The following is a 21,078-nucleotide window of genomic DNA, read 5'->3' as shown; positions in this document are numbered from 1 at the left end:
GAAGTGGAACCCATGAATAAACCACTTTGGGAAGTATGAGAAAGCCACTGAAAATATCGTCTTGTCCTGGAAGTTGCCCTTTATTGTTAATATGAAGTAGAAAAGGTGGGTCAACTTTGAAATTTAGCCTACATGTGTGAATTCTGACAAAAAGTGATTGGGGGTGAATTAAGAAGTAGAACTTCTTCCCATAAATAGCAACTTAATTTGTAAATTAGCACTATAAAACAACCAATCCAGTCATCTAATTTGGGGTTATTTGAGGCATGGCATCATGAGACACAAGCTATTTGACACCAACTCAATTTTGGAATGCACATCCTACCAAAACCTAAACTCAATTGTTGCAGAAGCATGTGTGCCTATGAGAACGAACACACACACACACACACACACACACACACACACACACACACCAAGAAGATGGGGATATGATTCTTCACTTTTAGTTGTGAAAATCCCCACCTTAATGATTTAAATGAACTGTCAGAGAGAAAGAGTGCACCTGTCAAAGATTTCTCTTCTTGCATGACACTTTCCCTTCTCAGAACTGCTGTTTTTAGCCGAAAAGCTTTTGAAAAGAGGTTAACAATTTTATTTCCTATCTCCATTGGGTGAGTTTATCTTGACATAGTTTAAAAGAGCTTTCTTAAGTATTGAGGGTGCTATTACAGATAATTCTTGATTATTCACAGGATAATTGTCACTTTGTGAATGTTAGATCACTTTTATACTCTTTTTCTTTCTGCTGGGAGCTTCTCTGGTGTGAGAGCACGAAAGTCAAAATGAACACTCATAAGTTTAGTTTAGCAGGCAATCTCTGAGGTGGACCAGTTCTGAGTCACCTCCAGGGGTTTGGGCTGAGAACCAGTCATGGTCCCAGCTTGACTTAAAATGCCTGGACTTGCTCTATGAAAAAGTGAAGGGGCAAATGTGACAGAGTTGCCCTAATGATAATTTGTCAAGTTCTCGTCTGGGGATAAGACAGTGCCCGAGTCTAGCAGCATCCAGAGTCCTTTCTGCACTGGCTGAAAGCGCAGTGTTGTACACAGTAATGCAGAGGTGACCGCCTAGTGGTTTCCGTGTTACTGTGTGGTAACTGTGTAGTACCTGGTAATGCAGAGGTGACCGCCTGGTGGTTTCCGTGTTACTGTGTGGTAACTGTGTAGTACCTGGTAATGCAGAGGGGACCGCCTGGTGGTTTCCGTGTTACTGTGTGGTAACTGTGTAGTACACGGTAATGCAGAGGGGAACGCCTGGTGGTTTCCGTGTTACTGTGTGACAACTGTGTAGTACACGGTAATGCAGAAGTGACCGCCTGGTGGTTTTCCTTCATCTGGGGATTCTATTGAAAAGTCACCATTCTGCTTGAGCCTACTTTTGAGTTAACTAGATTCTACACTGATATGAATCCTAAATATTAAAAATAGGTCTTCAAAGTGGAGACCCTCCAGACATAGAGACATCTTTAAAGAAAATGATGACTAGTTTCCAGAAATACACTGCAAAAGATAAATTCCATGGATTTGGAGTCGATCATTAAGCAGGTTCTGAGTTGATCATTAAGCAGAGATAGATGTCCCTATCTCTGGAGGGTCTCCACTTTGAAGACCTATTTTTAATTTTCCTAGCTAGGAAACATATTAGCGTATAATTTGAGCTATTTCATTTTAGCCCAGGTGCAAATGCCTTCATTATTGTCTACATGCCATATAAAGACAATATTTTCTTAATTTTGTTTTATAATTAATTTTCATTTCATGCAGTAAAATAAAATTCCAGATGGGTTAAAGTTTTACTCTACAAATGAAAACTACAAGTATACTACAAGAAAATACAGACGTGTTAATTTAACTCTTCCTAGGCTCCCTGGAAGCAGCAGTCGAGAGATCAAAAGATGAGCTGCAGTAGGGAAATCTGCTACCTAAGACTCCTTTAGAGTCTTGGAAAGCAAGGATGTTACTCTGAGGATCAAGATGCACCTAACCCAAGCCATGGTATTTACAATTGCCTGATATGCACGTGAAAGCCAGACACGGAATAAAGAAGTCTGAAGAAGAATCAGTGCATTTGAATTGTGGTGCCAGAGAAGAATATTGAAAGTACTGTGGACTGTTAAAAGGAAAAATCAATCTGTTTTGGAAGAAATAGGACCAGAAAGCTCCTTAGAGGCCAGGACAGAGAGGCTCTGTCTTACATACTTTGGACATGCTATGAAGAGAGATTAGTTCCTGCAGAAGGACATCATGTTGGTAAAGTATAGGGACTGCATACAGAGGAAGGCCCTCACGGACACAGATTGACACCACAATGGCAACAATGTGCTCAAGCATACGGACAATTGTGAAGGTGTTTCAGGACTGGGCAAGTGCTTTGTTCTTCTGTCCATAAAGTCACTATGGGTCTGAACTGACTTGATGGCACCTAACAACAAGGACCTCTTGTGGAATAGTGGTTATGCATTGGGCCACTAACCATAAGGTTAGTAGTTCAAGACCACCAGATGCTCTGAGGGAGAAAGATGAGGCTCCCACCCCTTATAGAGTTATAGTCTCAGAAATCAAAAGGGGCAGTTCTACTCTGTTCTATAAAGTTACTTTGAGTTGGAAACTTGATGGCGATGAGTCCTGGGTTTTTTGAGAGGCTTAAAAAGAAAGGTATACTCAAACTTTAAAATAAAACAGGATATACTTTCTATAAAGATGCTCACCTTCCCGACACGATCACTGAAGACAAAGCGGGTGCATAAGCAAATGTGGTGGAGAAAGCTGATGGTGCCCGGCTATCAAAAGATATACTGTCTGGGGTCTTAAAGGTTTGAAGGTAAACAAGCACCCATCTAGCTCAGAAGCAACAAAGCCCACAAGGAAGAAGCACACCAGACTGTGTGATCACAAGGTGTCAATGGGATCAGGTATCAGGCATCGTCAGAACAAAAAATCATATTGTGAATGAGGGGGAGTATAGAGTGGAGACCCAAAGTCCATCTGTAGGCAACTGGACATCCCTTAGAGGAGGGTCCCTGGGAGGAGATGAGCCAGTCAGGGTGCAGTATAGCACTGATGAAACATACAACTTTCCTCTAGTTCTTTAATGCTTCCTCCCTCCCACTATTATAATCCCAATTCTACCTTACAAATCTGGCTAGACCAGAGGTTGTACACTGGTACAGATAGGAACAGGAAACACAGGGAATCCAGGACAGATAAACCCCTCAGGACCAATAATGAGATAGTGATACCAGGTCGAGAAGCGGAAGGTGGGGGAGAAAGGGGGAACTGATCACAATGATCTACATATAACCCCCTCCCTGGGGACAGACAACAGAAAAATGGTGAAGGGAGACATTGGACAGTGTAAGACATGAAAAAATAATAATAATTTATAAATTACCAATGGTTCATGAGGGAGGGAGGAAGGGAGGGAGGGGGGAAAATGAGGGGCTGATACCAAGGGCTCAAGTAGAAAGAAAATGTTTTGAGAATGATGATGGCAACAAATTTACAAGTGTGCTTGACACATGAATGGATGGATGGATTGTGATAAGAGTTGTATGAGCCCCCCAATAAAATGATGTTTAAAAAAATAATCAATTTTAGAACAATTAAAGAAAAAGAAATGTAGGACAGGTAAATCTAGAGATTGACAATTGCCTAGGGGCCTGGAGGGGTTGATAGGGGGATGATGAGTATAAGAAAATGTTCTGAAATTGATTGTGATGATGATTGCACAAATCTCAATGTGATTAAACCATTCCGTTGTATGGTATGTGAAGCATATTACAATCAAACTATTAAAATGAAAAATATTTTTTAAAAAGATGAGTCTTTTAATCAAGGGAAAAAATGAGGGCTTAATACCCTTTCTAAGTAACTGATAGGAAAATTAAAGAAAACTAAGGCCTATTGAAGGCTCTGAGATTTTTAAAAGCATAGTGTAAAATAGTGCTGAGAATATCTTTCCTCCTGATTTTGGACCATACATAGAAATGAATGGCTGGACAGCATACAACCACAGAAGTTTTCTCTATTGTTTGTTCAGAATAGCTCTGTTAATATTGATTAGTTGAGTGCTTTTGATGTACTAAAATCTATTGGAAAAATAACCTATTTTATGTTCATATTTAAAATAAATTGAATTTAAAGATGCACATATGTTCCCAGGAAGAGAGAAAACATTTTTAAAAAATATATTGAGTCATTTATTATGCCATTCACTCATATATTAAATTCTCAGGTTTCGTACCATAATGTACTATTAGGAAACCACTAAAATTTTTTACCTTTTCACTAAAAAGCAGTTAAGTCAATACAAATCCATATGCTTTTGACCTTTCAACTTTCTGAAATGAAGATGATATAAATAGGACCATCTCTATCAGAGGTAGTATACAGAATGCCAAGAAAATGATATTTCTGAGAAGTTGGCTATTGAAGATGCTAATGCTTAGAAAGACTTAAAGTCAATATGATTCCATATTTTTAAAGAACTTTAAATCTCAAAAAGTCCTTAAGATAAACCATTTTCATTGTAAATGGAAATATCGCAAAAGAAACAAACTATCAAGACTCCTATTAATTTAAGTTTTGCCATTAGAGTGAAATTGGATCCACTTACGTTCAAGAAGTATATTTACTAAATCAATAATCCCCTCTTGAATGTTTTATTTTTGAGATATTATAAATTAGTTGCATAATGCACTACAGGTTGGGAAAATTAGAGACATAGTAAAGAATTATTTAGAAATATACCTTACCTATCTGATTTGTGCTCGCAGAATAAAATGCATTGACTACAGCTGGTCCACTTATCCACCTATAGAAAATAAATAGGTTACAAATGATAGTGCATTATCTGCTTCAGACTACTCATGACAATAAACACATTATCACTATTTCTCATTGAATCTTGTCTTTAGCTCCCTAGGTGAGAGAACTCATTTAAAAAGTATTTTATTTCTTAAAAAGTCAGTATATATTCAGGTCTGCAATCTATTTCACTGGAGTGAATTTTTATGGAGGCATCCCTGGTCATACCAAGCCTATTAAAATTATGACCCTTAAAAAAGTAAGATGATATTGAAATGCCATTAGCTTTCTGTTCTTGATTCTGGGTAACTGTGCCTACAATTTGAAACAATATTAAAATACAGGTCTTAAACCTTCAGATTCAAATATAGTTTCTCAAGAATTAAAAATATTTTAACTTGCATTTATAAAAAAATCTTTATGGCAATAGGTGATCCCCTTGTCAAAGAGTCTAGTTTGGATTAACATACCTTCAATTATGGCCTGTTAAAACTGTTTTTTAAATTGCAACATTTAGCTAATTAAACAAAGGTCTATTTTTGCATGACAACTATAAAGTGAAGTCCAGGTAATTCTTAAGTAAACTGGTCAGTCAATGCTGTGATTTGGACTCCTGTTGTTGTTGTGTGCTGTCAAGTTAATTTTGACTCATGGAGACGCTACAGGATGGAGTGCAGTTGCCCCACAGGGGTTCCTCGTTGTAATCTTTATGAGAACCAATCACCAGCTCTTTGCTCCCCAGGAGTGCTGATGATTTTACCTGACAGACCTCTCCATAGGCAAGAGCTCTGCACCTTTGCACCCAGGGCTCCTTCTGTATAGTATCTATTTGTCTACCTATGTAAATCTCTCTGTATCTATATGATAGAGACATGAATGCATTAAATATGTATATGCAATGGACACATACACACCAAGATCTACGTGTAATATATACACATACACACATATAATCTATGTATTTTCTGTGTATAGATAGATTTACACACATATCTACACACACACACACACATATATATACTAGTTTCTGACTTTGGGAGACTCTTGTTTGAAGGAATGAGAAAGATACATAAATAAAGCTGAATGAGAAAAAAATAAAAACACAAAAAGATTCCCGACTGATAATCAAATATTAGTGTTCAGCTAAAGGAGAGGTGCCATGTACCCATGACTTTGTGTTAAGATGCTCTGAAAACTGCATATCAACAATCATGTATTAAGACGTTTTTTGCCCCAAAGAAGCTCCGTTTCAATAGAGTATGACTGTGCAATCAAGGAAAAGGGACACTGCTTAATTATCATATAACCTCTTCATTGTCCTCACAACACACATAATGAAGACATCATATCATCGGCTGACGGCATGTTCATAGGTCCTCCACTTTCATGACAACATTGAGTAATGTGATTGCTAGCCTGTTCACAGAAGTTTACAAACACTACAATGAGGCTAAGTCAGACCTGTCTCTAGACCCTGCCTGGCAAGCAAAGCAATACAAAGGCAACGGCCCAAGTCAGTGTTTCTCCTCTACTTCCAGTAACATGGAAGGTCAGACATGACCTCTTAAACGGATCTGAGGGAAGGTCAGATGTATCAAATATTGATAAATTCTGACATGTAGAGTTGTTATCTCCAATATTATGTTCAAGATTTTCATATTAAAGACTTTTTTTTAGTGCAGTCACCGTTTTTGTGATTTTTTTTCTTAGGAAGAAAATTAGCTTGACAGGAGGGAGCATGTTGAGCATTTCTTCTTTACATATTTTGTTGTTAAAAAGATAACATTTTAAAAAATGATGATGAGACTGCTCTCTTAGTCCTCCCTCACCTCATCACAGCTGAATCAACAATACTTCGCTGTTTCTTGCAGGTGGATGATGGAAAGTATATAATTTTATTTATCTTAATTAAACTCCGCATGCTTCCCACATGATTTATGGTGACTCACAACAGAGACGGTGTATTTGTAACCCCCGGGGTGTTACAATAAAACTCAGTGGTCAGAGACTAGTTACAGTAGCTAGATCCACAACTTTAAAACACACACACACCAACATAACAAAACAAATAATTATAAAATCCAAAAATTATGATCAGCAAGAATAAAGAATATGTTTATGCATATTCACAGGGTTACTATGATTCAGGTTCATATACGATTCCAAGATACTTGGCAAATGGGACAGATGGAAAATGTTTTCATACTGGTCCCAGGAGGGGACACTGACTTACTGTGATTGGATAAACAATCTCCCAACAGTTTCCCTGAGTGTTGTCAAACTCTGGTAGTAAGTGTAACAGCAGGTTCTATGGGGTAACAGTTATAGTGATTTACATTTGAATTGTAAGAGAAGCTATTTTAACATGTTCCAGATCTCAGTGCTTCTAAAGTCTTAGTTATGAACTTCAGATTTAATGATCATAAACTCTGTATCAAATTGTATGGATAATTCAAAATGATATATGCAAATCACTTGATTTTGGAATCCATCAAAAGAGCTGAGAATGTAATAGAAAAGGTGCTAATCTAGAATGTTTTGTTTTCTAACTAAGAAGATGTCTGAAACATTTAGCAACAGATCTCAAAGGAAGGCACTGATGACGTTTACAACATATTACCCATTTTTCCTTTATTGCTTATCCTAGTGCCTTTTTGTTATTCTGTTACATTATGCTGAGGGGTTTAGATTGCATTTTGATTAATGCTTGTAACTTTCCAGCAGGAAGAATTTTACATATTAAAATGTCCACTGTGAATTATCCCTCCATGAAAATCAGAAGCTATTTTTGACCACAGAACATTCTGGATAGGCTTAGAGAGCAACAGGGTGTAGCATGCTCTTTTCCCCCCTTAAAGTCTTTCGTGGTCCAGCCTCACCCCACCCTTGGGTGATTATCTGGGTGCACAGCAAGAAGCATTTTGTGCCTGGGAATGAAATGAGATCATTACATCTTAAATAAGGTGATGGTAAGAGTTTCAGGTTCAATGTCTAGTAAAATAGCTCACTATGTTAATGTAGAAACTAAGCTAACAGAAAATAGACTTTTCAAATGAAGGCCAATGTAATGAAACCTCTTAAGTACTTTTGATTTGGTTGCAAAAATTCAAGTTTCAGGAGAAACTTCCGTTTCTGGAACACAGACAAAATTGGCCCTGAACAGCCACAGGGAGAAGAGAAAGTGCACAAGCAGGAAAGTAAACCCAACGGGGGTGACATTTACCCCCAAACCGCGGGTTATTGTGGGCTCCGTGCAGTGAAAGTGAAGAAGACAGACACTACCAGGCTCTGTTCTGGAAGGAAGCACAGATCACTCTGCCTTGGATTTCTTTCCCTGCCCCCAGGGTTGTTGAGGGTTTGAGGGCGAGAGGGTAAGAAATACGGAAAGCACTTCAGAGGGAAGTTTGCCAGGCAAGTGGATTCTTGTTTGAGGACATCCAGGAGTAGAACAAAGAAGGGCTACTGCGAACAGCCCATCCCTCAGAGCTGCACGGATGACGTGATCCGAGATCTCACCGAAACCCCCTCGAGAGAGAGGGAACAGGTGTGTCTCTTCTCATGGCTCTGAAGAAAGGAGGGTGATGAAGCGAACACACAAAGACGTGGTTTTCACATGCTGACAGCCGGCTCCCAGAGCTTCTGGGTTGTAATAAACCCACTAGATTGCAAAAGCACTTAAAATGTCTCTCTCACCCACCTGGGTGGGACTTTACAACAGAAAACAACACACTGTTAATGCCCTCCTTCCCCGGTTAAGGGTACAATTCCTTAGCATTTTATGGTCTCAAAGCAACTCCTTGGAAATCGGTACTTTCGATAAAGTGGCTTTCTCAAGCATTCCTCGGTGGAAAGAAGCATCCTCATTTTGTAATTATCGTCACATAATCCTTCACATATATTAATATTTTCTCATCAAGGTATCATCATTTGTTGCAAACATCATTTGTTTCAAACCACTTATAAAAGATAGATAGTGCCTCTAATCTATAGGTGCCAAAAGAGACGCATAGTTATCACTCTTCTTCCTTATACATGTATAAACTAAGTGAGCTCATGGGGAAAAGACTATAGATGGAGGGGAAAAGGCCATCTGGTCACATTTAACAGAGATTCCTGAGATGAAACTTTGAGTATTAATGACCAACACCAACCCACCTCCACCCAATGCCATTTCCTTGCCAGCAGTTTTCAGAACAACAGCGTTGATTTCTGACTACTGCTACATGATCAGAGTCCCCTCAGCCACAAAGAAGCATTAGGACGCTTGCTCCTACACGACCCTGACGTCATTCTGCCAGATCCAGGCTATTCAATGAGCAGGCTTTTATGACAGCTATATGTTCTAATAACTACCTGAGTTATGTCCCAGCCACTTTACACAACGTAACTCCACAACCGCCCTGCATGACGAAATGTAGGTTCCTAGCCCTGGCTTCAAAATGAAAAACTGAAGCTTGGAGGCATTTTGCAAATCACCTAAGCTCACACGGTAAGTGGAAGAATGAGCATCAGAACCCAGTCTGCCAACCGCCAGCCACCCCATGCAACATCTGTAACAGATTCTCCTTCTACTTGTTCCATCCAGGGAACAAACACAGGAGAAGCAAAGCCAAACACAGGAGAAGCAAAGGGTCTCTGTTTATTGCTGTTGCAAAAGAGTTGAAGGACCAGAGTGACTTATCCAGTTCTGCCTGGGACAAGAGCCAGCACTCCCATTCTGACCTTAACTTTGAAGAGAGTCCATTTCTATTTCAACGAAATAATGAAAGCGGTTGCTAGTCTGTTTGTCTTTCTAGCAGTCTTCAGTCCATTAGGGGTGCTTCTTCAACTTGTGGCCACAGTGTAACATCTCTTTAGTCTTTAATTAGTCTTCACAAATGTACTGTATATATGAGTGTGTTACACAGCCACATGTAACTGGCCAGATTCAGAGAAATTTCCAATTAGGGAGTCATGACATGCGCACAGGTGGATCATTTCTGCCAGAATTTTATTTTACTGACTCTTTCCTGGTTAATGATAACCTTTGGATCTTTCAGGAAACAATGACATCTCTTCCATCCCATCCCATCGAACTCCTACCACTCACAGAACTTGACATGACAAGTCTACGGTCTGACAAATCCACTCGAAGAAAACCCCAGGTTTTGCTCTCAAATATCTATGCAGGTCTTCCGAGTGTGATTACTCAGGAGCATCTGTAGATCAAGTGACCTAGTTTGGGAACCAGGTCTTCGCTTCAGTTTTGCCCTCCATTCCCTGTCCTACCTCCTCTCCTGCCAGTGCTATCCCATCTCATGGCAGGACTGCTCTGGGTGAGGCGAAAAGGCCTTGGCGAGATATAGCTAATCTGCAGGCTGCAATCACAGGCCAAGTATTGTCTGGGTAGTGTCCTCTTAAGAAGATATATATGTAAATAAATTCCAGAATTCTATTCCAAAATTCCCCCAGTTTACATGAAAGGATAAGCTATTTTGATTAACTGGATTGGGGATGGAGTAGAGATAAAATCAACCTAACACTTCAGCCTTTAAGCCAGTCAGCTTTCCTTCCTGGCCCCCACCTCCCTCTGAACATAAAACAAGATAAAAATCTTCCTTCAGTGTTAACTTAAAAGCAGAATATTTTTTGCTGATCAAATGTGTTTTGCTCATGATCCCCAAATACATTGGACAGCCATGAAAAAGACTTGCTTGGTTTTATGGGCATATAGAATAAGGAAATCTAAGGTTTTTATCTATCATAATCTGTATGGAACATGAGCAAACCATCACAGCACATACTGCCATGGAAAATTAGAGACTGCCCAAGTTGAGTCCAAATATCATTTACTTAGCCTTACAGTGTGAGTGATTGCGGATTCGAATAAGATCAATTCCACAACTTGGACACACACATCTACATAAATCCTGTATAACTTGTTTTTCTTTTGATAATCAACTGATGGATAATATGGATTAATTAGAAAGAACACTGGTTCTTTAAAACTGGTTCTTTGGAAAAGCCAAAAGAGTCATTTTAAAAAGAAGCAAAGCATTTCCCCACATATAACGGACAGCTATATTCTCCCCCCACCCCCACGCCCCAGTCCCCATTCGATAGTCACTTGATGTGGAGATGCCAAAGAGGAAAACTTCCTGACGGATTTAAAACCTTCACACGGAAGGGGCTTAGGTGGTAATGCTGGGAAGAACCTTAGACACTGTATAGACCCTACACCAACCAGCTCATTTTCTAAATAAGGAAGCTGCCTGACTTTCAAAAGGTTATCCAGGTAGTAACTGGCACACTAAAAGAGTATTAGTGACTCACAGACGTGACGAAACTGTGGCGCTACCTCACGGGGCGCCAGCCTCCCTGCCAGTTTTTGTGGCACTGACTGGCCTTTCAGGAAGAACTCTGGGTGCCCATCTCTCCTAGGCGGACAGCCTCTGGGGCCTGCCTTCATGTAATTAGCCAGACGAGGGAAAACAGCAGGCTTGAAGCAACAAAAGGGAAGACAGACATGAACCGCATGAATTTGTTTCTGGTAAAGCTTCTGTCCCCCTTAAAATGGATGGTGATAAGAGTTGTATGAGCCCCCAATAAAATGATTTAAGAAAAAATAACCCGAGTCCCTTCGGTGGCCGAGGCGATCTGGCTCTCTGAGGCTGGTTGTGCAGGTGGAAAAATGCCCTCGCCGTCCCGATCATGTCTGAACCAATCAGAGGGCTGGTGACTGGAGCAGCGGGTCAGATTGCATACTCCTGCTGTACAGCATTGGAAATGGCGCTATTTTTGGTAACGACCAGCCTCTGATCCTGGTGCTGCTGGATACTTAAATTACTTGTAGGGAGAAAATAAAATAACATTTTAGGGATCACGTGCTTCTTGGTACAGATTTGTGATAGTTTATCATCATGGTATCGGTGTTGCATTCTAAATAAAAATATATATTCAAATGAAAAAAAAAAAAGAAAAAATGCCCCAAATGCTGACATTTTGTTCCCCCAAAGTCTATATATATAAATATAATTTCTCACTACAAATAATGGTTTGACTGTGGTGGTTTGTTTTATTTTTAAAGTGCTGTGGCAATCACTCCGTTTCCTTGTTGTAGTGCCAAACACATTCTGCCTTTGGACAGATTACCTTTTTACTCTTTTGGCTCAGTCACTAGACTGTGAGCTCCCAAGACTAAGGCCACGTTTCTTCATCTTTTTGTCCCTCTGAGTGCTTAGTATAGTCCTCTGCACATGCTTATTGATCTGGTGCCCATCAATACTTTTATTCTGATGCATGACAACAGGAGGAATGTAGTTCAAGAAAATGCTAAGGCTCTGTGTCATGATTTACGTACATTGGCATAACACACCGAATTATATCACATGAAGTTTTGTCCTCAAAACAAAAATGAAAACTTCAAGTCAAAAACATTTTTGAAATTCATTTTTCTGGCATTCTCCATCTATTTTAATTGGAGGTTGATGTGGGCTATGAAAAAAACAAAGTGACCAATTGTGTTATTGTAAGTAAATAATTCTGAAAATATTACAAAGTTACTTTGGAATGTTAAATTCCAAATCCAATATGATTCATATCTAATAATAGGACATGTTTGACGTTTTTTGCAAACTGGAATTAAAACCCCAGATGATATAAAATGTTGGAGATGATTTTGGAAACACAGGTAGGTCCTCAGAAACCACAGGGGGTTGTTTAATTTTGAATCCCTATCCTTGGCAAGTAGGAGATACTCATCTGGGCAGGAGAGACTCTCCTACCCAATGATTGGGCTACAAGACTTCCTAAGTTCATCCATTTCTGAATGTGTTGAATGGTGAGGGCAGCAGCGATGATGACCATATCCTTACCAATGGCAATGGTGAAACGCATGGATGTGGCAACTTTTAATTTAGGGCCTGAGCTAAGTCTTATAAACCTGATCAGCATTAGTACCAAACTGCTAGTGTATTATTCATTCACTCCATAAACATTGATGAAGGCTCTTTAGTCTTCCTATCCATGCTCAAGTTCTAGTGACGCAACTGCACATAAGACATGGTGTCAGCTTTCAACAAGGGTGAGCACGGGATGGTTCTGATTTCTGTTTGGTAGCTGTAAGCCAGGGGTTGTTGGAGAATAGGCAAATAAGGGGGGAAATGCCAAAATGAATGGTAAAAAATGGCAAATGGGGTGGGTAGCATCAATCGGACATCTACCTGGTGACTTCCCACAAGCAGTTAGACCCTTAGATGCTGAGCTGATAAAACAGATCGGTGAGGATACAGATGCTCAGCAGAACACTGATGACAGGAGAAGTCAAAAAAATGCGTGTATCTGCTCAGTGAGCGCATGTGGAGAAAAAGAAACAGCCCAGAGGCTTACTCTCTGGTTCGATGATTTGAAAAATCATAATTCACACCTCAAAAATAAAATATCATTCCTTTAATTATTATTTCTCTCTAAAACTCTGCAAAAGACATTTTCTTACCTCTATCCTCTGAATTTTAGATATGGACACCTATCTTTCTTGTAAGAACTTGTGAAACATCTGAAAATGGAATTCTCTGACACCTATCTATGGGCTAGCTACTTGACTGAAGTAATAGCAATCAATAGATGTTAAAATTACAAAGCAAGAGATTTTGGGGGTGGGGGGGCTGAGTATGCATAGTGAGAATTTGAACTTGAGGTTCCAGTTGGAAAAAAGGAAAAGAAAGAAAGAGAACAGGGCGGTGCCTTTATTAAGCAGGTGCAAAATTAGTCAGAATGCTTTCACTGTAAGCAACTGCAGTAAAATATGAGGGACTTTTATTATGTTGTAGCCAGCAAGGGCAATTACTATCAGAAATGCTTTCAAACCTAACTTGCCAAATCAAACACAACATCTTCCAACACATTCCATAAAATATGAACACAGGTGATCCAACACAAAAAGGAGCTAGCACGAACTCACCGGTTCTCCCTTGGAAGGATACTTAAAAAGACTGCCAGGAACTGGGTCCCACCCACAAAATAATTGCATAACAACCCAGAGGAGTGGAGCTGGGCAACCATTCGTTAGCACTCCAGGTGGTTTCAATGGACAGCAATTTTGAAGCCATGTGCATTCCGTATCACCCCACACTCACTGCCATGGAGTGCATGCCAACCCATAGTGACCCTGTAGGACAGCATGGATAGAACTGCCCCTGCGGGTTTCCAAGACGGAAATTTTTTACGGGAATAGAAAACCTCACCAAGCCCCCAAGGGGCTGGTGGTTTCAAACTGGACCTGCAGTTAGCCACCCAACGTGTAACCACTGTGCCACCAGGGCGCCTCGCATTCCGTATAATGGCAGGGAAATGGGAGGCGGGTGAAAAGCTAGGCCAGATATGGCAGAGGAAACTTTATACTCGTCACGTTATACTAGTGACCAACTATCATTCCTAGATTGTGGATTATATACCAGTCTTGACTTCAGATGATCTAAAACATAGGTTCCTACACATATTCAGCTTACCCTCTCTTCAAGAAAGAACCAAAACAAAACCAGGCCTCAGCGCCCTGCTGGCAATGAAAATATTTTGTACATTAGCCCATAATCCAGGGTAAAGTTGCAGACATCTGCTTTCACAATTCCCCTGGGTCATTCCAGCACCTCTACCCCAGGGGACATGCGGCACACTGTGGGAAACACAGACCTAAAAGATGAGGATTTAGGAAACATCAACACATATGATGAAAGAGAATGCATGTGGAGACTATTAGAAAAGGATTATGAAACCGACTACCTCAATTTCAAAAGAAAACTATCCAGCAGTCATTCAACATACCGTGTATAAAATTACTGACTGGGTGTAGTTTTCTTTAGCCACCTTCACAAAGAATATTCGACAGTATTTGTCAGTAGACATTCTACACAGTATTAACCATCTATTAAATATGTGTTTTTTAAAGAATGCAACGATTTCAATTTGTAATAATCATTCTCAGATTATACATTTACCCGCAGGATATGTCTTTTGATGAATTTTTGTTGTGCTTAAAAAGACAGAAGTTGATAAATGAATACAACACCAGCCATTCCTACCTACTCTCTTCCCTTTTTATGCTCCCTGGGAAACTAAGCATTCTCTGCTATTTGCAGCACCCATCTTAGTACCCAGCAGCCAGTGTGTTTGCTTCAGTATGAACTCGGACATCAGCCCCACAGTCAGTCTCTCAGGTCAGGGCACCTTGGTGTTACAAACCTTCAAAACGCTGTTCACGAACTGAAATGCATTGACATTTCCATTTGGGGATTTTGTCCAACCTGCTTTTGGTTTAATGAGAAAAGAGAAAGCCTTCCATCACACAGTCCCACTGGACTCCAAGCCAGCCCTGGCACACCACTTCCCTCCCCTATTCTGTATCGTCTACCTTCTGCTATAGTGATACATTAGAATGCAGGTGGGCTTCCCCTCTGGTCCCCCAGGGTCAGAAGCCACCTGGACTTAGTGGTCCAAAACATGAGTTGGATGAACAAACCAACGGTTAAATGAATGCAAGAATGAATCCAGAACCTGACTGGTATCCCATTGTGTTAGTTGACACACAATCAAGGAGCATGCTTATTTTCATTTGCTCACGGATGCATTAATTCTTTTTGAATTGAGACTCTGATATGGTGGGTACTAACATGTTAGTGGTGCTCCCCACTACCCACCAAAAATTGCCCCTGTTCTCCCTAAGTGTCTCCCGGGATTGAAGTGCACACAGTTTTTGTTCCTAAACGTGTCATGTGCACATGCATTTAACGGAAAAATAAGCAAACTCACAGCTAATGAGTACGGATGACATCATCAAGTAAAGAGTAAGTAAGCACAGTTGAAAGATATGACTGAGAACGACTTCTTATATTCATCTACAACAGCTTGGAGACAAGTGCTGTAGGAGGAATTTTCTTAAATCCCCCAGAGAGGATGGAATTATGGGATGCTTGACTGGAAAAGGAAAAACTGCGGACAAAAGGTATAAAATTCCAGGTGCCGAGACCTCGGAGAAAGACTGAAGGAGTCAGAGTTACTTAGGCTAGAGTGTTCCATAGTAGGAATCACATACAACAATGTGAGAGAAGCCACAAAACTGAGTTAGTCTGAGGACACCTTAGTGGGGAGAGAAAAAAAATCAAATTCAGCAGAATCCCTGACCTAGGTGTTTAGCATAAAACTCATAAATGTCCTTGACGGAAGGAGGCCATTATGCTTTCTAACATTTGCTAAGTCAGACTCGTCCACCAGTGCAACACAGGGGAGCAGGGAGGCCGCTCCTGAAGAAACGAACGCATTAGACAGGGACTGTACATACTCGTCTTTGTCCACCTTTTCTCGGAGCTCCTTCAGTTGCTTACTTTGGCCAAGCTTCATATTTTGAATTATGTTCTCAAAATATTCCTCTTCTTTGTAGTTCAGCTGTATTATACATAAGAGTTAGGGAGAAGCATGGAAAGCAATTATCTTCAAAATTTCTCTTAAAAATCACAGAGGATGTTTTCCTACATGCTAGTAGCAGTCAAGCCTCACTCTATCAATATCAATCCTTACACCAGCACATTCGTATCAAGCACCTGCTATGTGCTAGGCAGGTAATGCAATGGTAAAGCACTCAGATGGGAACAGAAAAGCCAGCCTTGCAAACTCAAGAGCTGCTTCATGGAAGAAAAGACCTGGCGATCATCTCCCACAAAGATTACAGCTTTGGAAACCCAACAGAGCAGTTCTACTGTCTGACAGGCTTGTCACCATGTGCGTGAAGCAACTGGGCGGCCAACAGCATGACAACACTGCTCTAAACACTTTAAAGATATATTCCAAACCAAACACTGCCAACATGTCTACTCGCAGTGACCTGTAAAGGATTTCCAAGGCTGTCAATCTTTACAGGAACAGATAGTTGTCACTTCTCCTGTGAAACGGGTAGGGGGGGGTTGGACTAGCGACTTTGCGGTTGACCAGGCGATGCTTCCCCAACAGTGCCACCCCCCCCTTCATTGTGCTCACACTCCTGTTCAATGTATCTCAAATGGGAGAAAGCCGAGACACAGTTTACTTAAGCCACTTGCCCAAATTAGTGAATGGTGGAGCTGGGATTTGAACCCATCAAGTGTGGATTACACGTAGGCTTTTTGTCACGACGCTCCTGTCATAAGGGCCTCTGGGATTTGCCCTCTGGAGCAAGTCCATTTAATAGATAAAAGCCAAGTTATTCCATAAGCGGAAAGGAAGGAGAAGGTACTATGGTTTGCCAATCCCATCTTTGGCCAGAAACCACTGGGCTGAGTCTCACTGGCATCCCTAGACCTGACAAGGTCCACTCCATTGTTGCCAGGGTTTGAGGGAGTGAAGGTGGCCCCAGCCTTAGCTATAGGAACCTCACTGCCTCCCAGTCTGTAATCAGTCCTGTGAGTGTGACGTTAGGGTTTTTCTTCTTTTACTGTATGATTATTAATATTTTGTGGCCTTCCCCTTTCTCAGGCTAGTATGTGTTCTTTTAATTGTTATGAAAACTACTGAGAATAAAAGTTTTCAGCGCTAGGACTATAACTGCTCTGCTTTTTAAGCACAGAATGCATGATCTGTTTTATCCAGCGGTGGGACACACAGAAAATGGGAGGGCATGGAAGAGTTCATTTGTCCGGCCTGAGTGAGATGTGCTAAGAACTTGAGAGAGCTCTCTGCTGTCCAGAGCATCTTTATATCGTGTCCAGCCCTGTGTGCCCAGCCCTTCAAATGACACTGGATTTTCCTTAGTATCCTTTAAATGGAATATAAGGAATATAAAATAAAATCAGCTGTGCCCATTGAACAATGAAGCAAAAGGCAAAAATCAAGCATTGTTCTGACTTCATGGGTGGGCTTAGAGACCTACAATTTTATGTTACTTCACATTGATGAAACCCTAGAGCTGAAAATAACAGTGTCATTGACCACAGGTATTATTCATTACCTTAGAATCTTTATAAGCTTGGAGACTTACCTCAAGATAATCTTTATTCAGTTTATCATCATTTGAAAGAAGATCATCAGGATAGCCAATCCTTTCTTTAATTGCTAAGGCCTACGAAAATTATAATATTGAATGTGAGGATAATTGTGTAACTTTGAGACACAGACATTATAATTTACCAATCCCCAGCAATTACATAACTTGATCCATATTGTTTATGAAAAACAAAAATAAAGTATATGGCAACAATTAAACAGAGGCTTTTGTAATGAGCTCTTTCAAGAATTCTAAATAAATTAAAATAGGTAAGAAATGTAGCTAGTAGAAGCCAAGTCTTTTAGACTACAGTTTTCCCAAGAGAAGAATGATTAAAAACTAACAAGCCATTGTTCCACCTCTGATGAGCTTTTCCTCTGGAAGACTGTTTTCTTCAACTGTACTCATCCTCACTGCCGTCAAGTTAATTTGGACTCAGATCGAAACCACAGGACAGAGGAGAACTTCCCCTGTGGGTTTCCAAGTCTGTTACAGGACCACAGAGTCTCATCTTTGTCCTGCAGGGCAGCTGTGGCTCAAACCACCGACCCTGCAGTTAGCAGCCCAGAGTGTCATGCACTGTGCCACCAGGGCTTCTTTCAATTTTACAGAAGGGGTGATATTTAGAGGTTCCGTTCTCGCAGCTTGGAGTTAGCATTCCAAGTCAGCATTCCACCTCACTGCTTTGGCTGAAAAGCAGGTGTGGGTTTACATCAAAATAAAGAAATAAAACACTGATATCGGATGGATTCGGACTTATAGTGCTATAAGAGGACAGAGTCAAGACGGACCTCTGGGTTTCCAAGACTGCTTTACAGGTGTAGAAAGTTTCAGCTTTCTCTCTCAGTCTCTGACGGTTTAGAATGGCTGACCTTGTGGTAAGCAGACCAGCGCAGAACCTGCTACACCGCACGGCTCCCTGCGCTTCCAGATTGAATGCTAACCTTCTTCCTGACCACTGGTTTCTGGGAGTTTTTGTGTTCTCTTTTGGCTTTTAAAGTGGGCAAAGATATCTTCTCAAGGTTAAATGAAAGTAATAAATTAGCAAGGCTTCCTTTATTATACCAGCATACACTTACCACTTCTTTATTTGTTAAACCATTCTCTTTTATTAGTGTTGCTATTTGTGACTTGCTTTTTCTAGGTCTCATTTTTTCAGTCATTTGTTTTTTGATTGCATAATATTACCTTGCTCTTACATCATTTAATTTAAAAATCTTCATGGGAATTAAGCATGCATCACTGAATTATTTGGTTTGTCATCAAAAGGAAGGTGGTTCTTTGGTTGGTTGATTGTTTTTTTATAGATCTGTTACAGAAACCCAAGATTTACTCTTGGCATCAGGCGACATATGTGTTACTGAAGAGAGTACATCAAAGCCCATTGTCTTGCAGCTTCCCACACATTACGAGCTGGTTACAAAGCAACATTACAGGTAGAAAACCAGCCTCCTCTCATTGGTACTTGATTTCCCAGAGATCATTTCCTCAAACAGTATTCTAAGTGGGACAAACTTTGAAGAAAGTAAGACATACTACATTAAAAGGATATATTGTCAAGTACCTTGGTAAATATTTTGGCAAACTAATAAAGAAGGTTTTTCAAGTACATAAATTCAAGGACGCTAAAATTGCATTGACGCAACTTGTCCATTTACTTATTCAACACACGTTTGCCTACCAAGAGACTGTCCCTCCTCATAGAGCTTACCCATAAAGAGCACTAATAAGCAGTGAAACGAGTATTCACTGTTAAGTGTGATGTAGAAAGCCATAAAACGACAGCTAACGAGCACAGTCTAGTCTCGATTGAAATCTGGTGGCATGGTGGTTTCGCGTTGGGCTGCTGACTGCACGATCAGCAGTCCAAAACCGCCAGCAGCTCCTCAGGAGAAATGCTGAGGTTTTTCAACTCTGGTAAAGAGTTGCAGCCTTGAAAACTCGCCAGGACAGTTTGAGCTTGCCCTCGCGAGTCACCGGAAGTCAGAATTGGGTGGCTCAGTGACAATGAGTTTTTGACAGCGAGATCAGAATTGCTTTCCTGCAGGAAGTATGTTTCCTAAATCTTTCTAAGCATAGGACTCATTTTTGTAGAACAACTTGCACATCCCCTTCCTATTGTACCACTTTGGGAAACGTTGATCCAGAACAATCTAAGAGGCTAGACCAAGGACCATCTTGGGATGAATAACCAACTACACCACCCACTGCCGTGAGACAATTCTAACTCACAGTGTTCCCGTGGAGAGCTTTCAAGACTCTCAGTCGTCATGAGTACAGACAGCCTGCTCCTTCTCCTGTGGAGCAGCTGTTAGGTTTGAAGCTCCGACCTTATGATTACCAGCCCAATGCCTAACCTAAAATCACAGGGCTCCTTTAAGTACAGTTCAGAAGAAGCAAATCTAATTTGAGCTGTGAGACACGGTCCAGATTGGTGGAAATACCCCTGAGACACTAAGGCCTCAATCCCTGGCCTTCGCTCTTTGAGAGTTGAAAACAGTCCCTTCGTGTGATTTAACTTCGAAAGAAAATGAGAGTAGGGTCTTATGACAACACATGTGTAGACTTCTATTGGATTAGTCCAAGGAATGGATTTGTCTTCCTGAAGTTTTAACTGCAGAGGAATCATCAGGTTGCATGTCAATGCAACTCATACAGCACAGTGCCAGGATGTGGGATTTTTCCCTTCTGGCTTTAAAAAAAAATCACCAGGATCATTTTACACAGATGATCACAGGAAACTTACACCCAACAATTCCATAGGGATCAGGCCTTAATCTTATGCAATAAATTCAAAGTCCCAATAAAAATTGCACAAGGGTAGACAGGAATTGTAAAACATTTTCTTCACTCTCTCTCTAACCATAGAGCACAGCATAACACTAAAATAATGCACAACCTTCCATTTGCTAGAATAATACTTTTCTCCTTAGGTCACTTAAAAAGCTTAAACTGAACATGCTTTAAAAGTTTAACAAGAAAATATATTTATATATGATGACGGGGAAATAGATCTATGTACATATATTTATAGGTTGAGTATTAATAAAACAGATGGACAGTGGGCCCCTGCACAAGTACTCCCCCAACACAAGAACACTTTGTTCTAACAATTCGGCAGTCTGAGATGCTCACCTGCCTGGCATGATCACTGAAGACAATGGGTGCACAAGAAAATGTGGTGAAGAAAGTGGATGATGCTTGGCTACTAAAAGATATAACACCTGAAGGCACTGAAGACAATGGTGCACAAGCAAGTGTGGTGAAGAAAGCTGATGGTGCCCA

At 40.5% G+C, this 21,078-nt stretch overlaps 1 protein-coding gene across 2 annotated transcripts in view; it reads right to left on the bottom strand.

The window, feature by feature from the left end:
* MME (membrane metalloendopeptidase) overlaps positions 1-21,078 on the bottom strand; it is a 117,308-nt gene that overhangs the window by 20,748 nt on the left and 75,482 nt on the right. For both annotated transcript variants that reach the window (XM_045297587.1, XM_004704133.2), the window contains exons 15-17: positions 17,788-17,868; positions 16,120-16,223; positions 4,757-4,815 (exon numbers count right to left, since the gene is read on the bottom strand). In XM_045297587.1, coding sequence (XP_045153522.1) covers positions 4,757-4,815; positions 16,120-16,223; positions 17,788-17,868 — 244 coding nt within the window. The remainder of the gene's footprint in view (positions 1-4,756; positions 4,816-16,119; positions 16,224-17,787; positions 17,869-21,078) is intronic.

Source organism: Echinops telfairi, unplaced genomic scaffold (assembly GCF_000313985.2).
Source record: "Echinops telfairi isolate 266 unplaced genomic scaffold, ASM31398v2 ScPeMD7_7420;HRSCAF=8458, whole genome shotgun sequence".
Lineage (NCBI taxonomy): Eukaryota > Metazoa > Chordata > Mammalia > Afrosoricida > Tenrecidae > Echinops > Echinops telfairi.
Note: the sequence above shows the minus strand (reverse complement) of the source record. Positions and strands in the feature narration are given on the sequence as shown.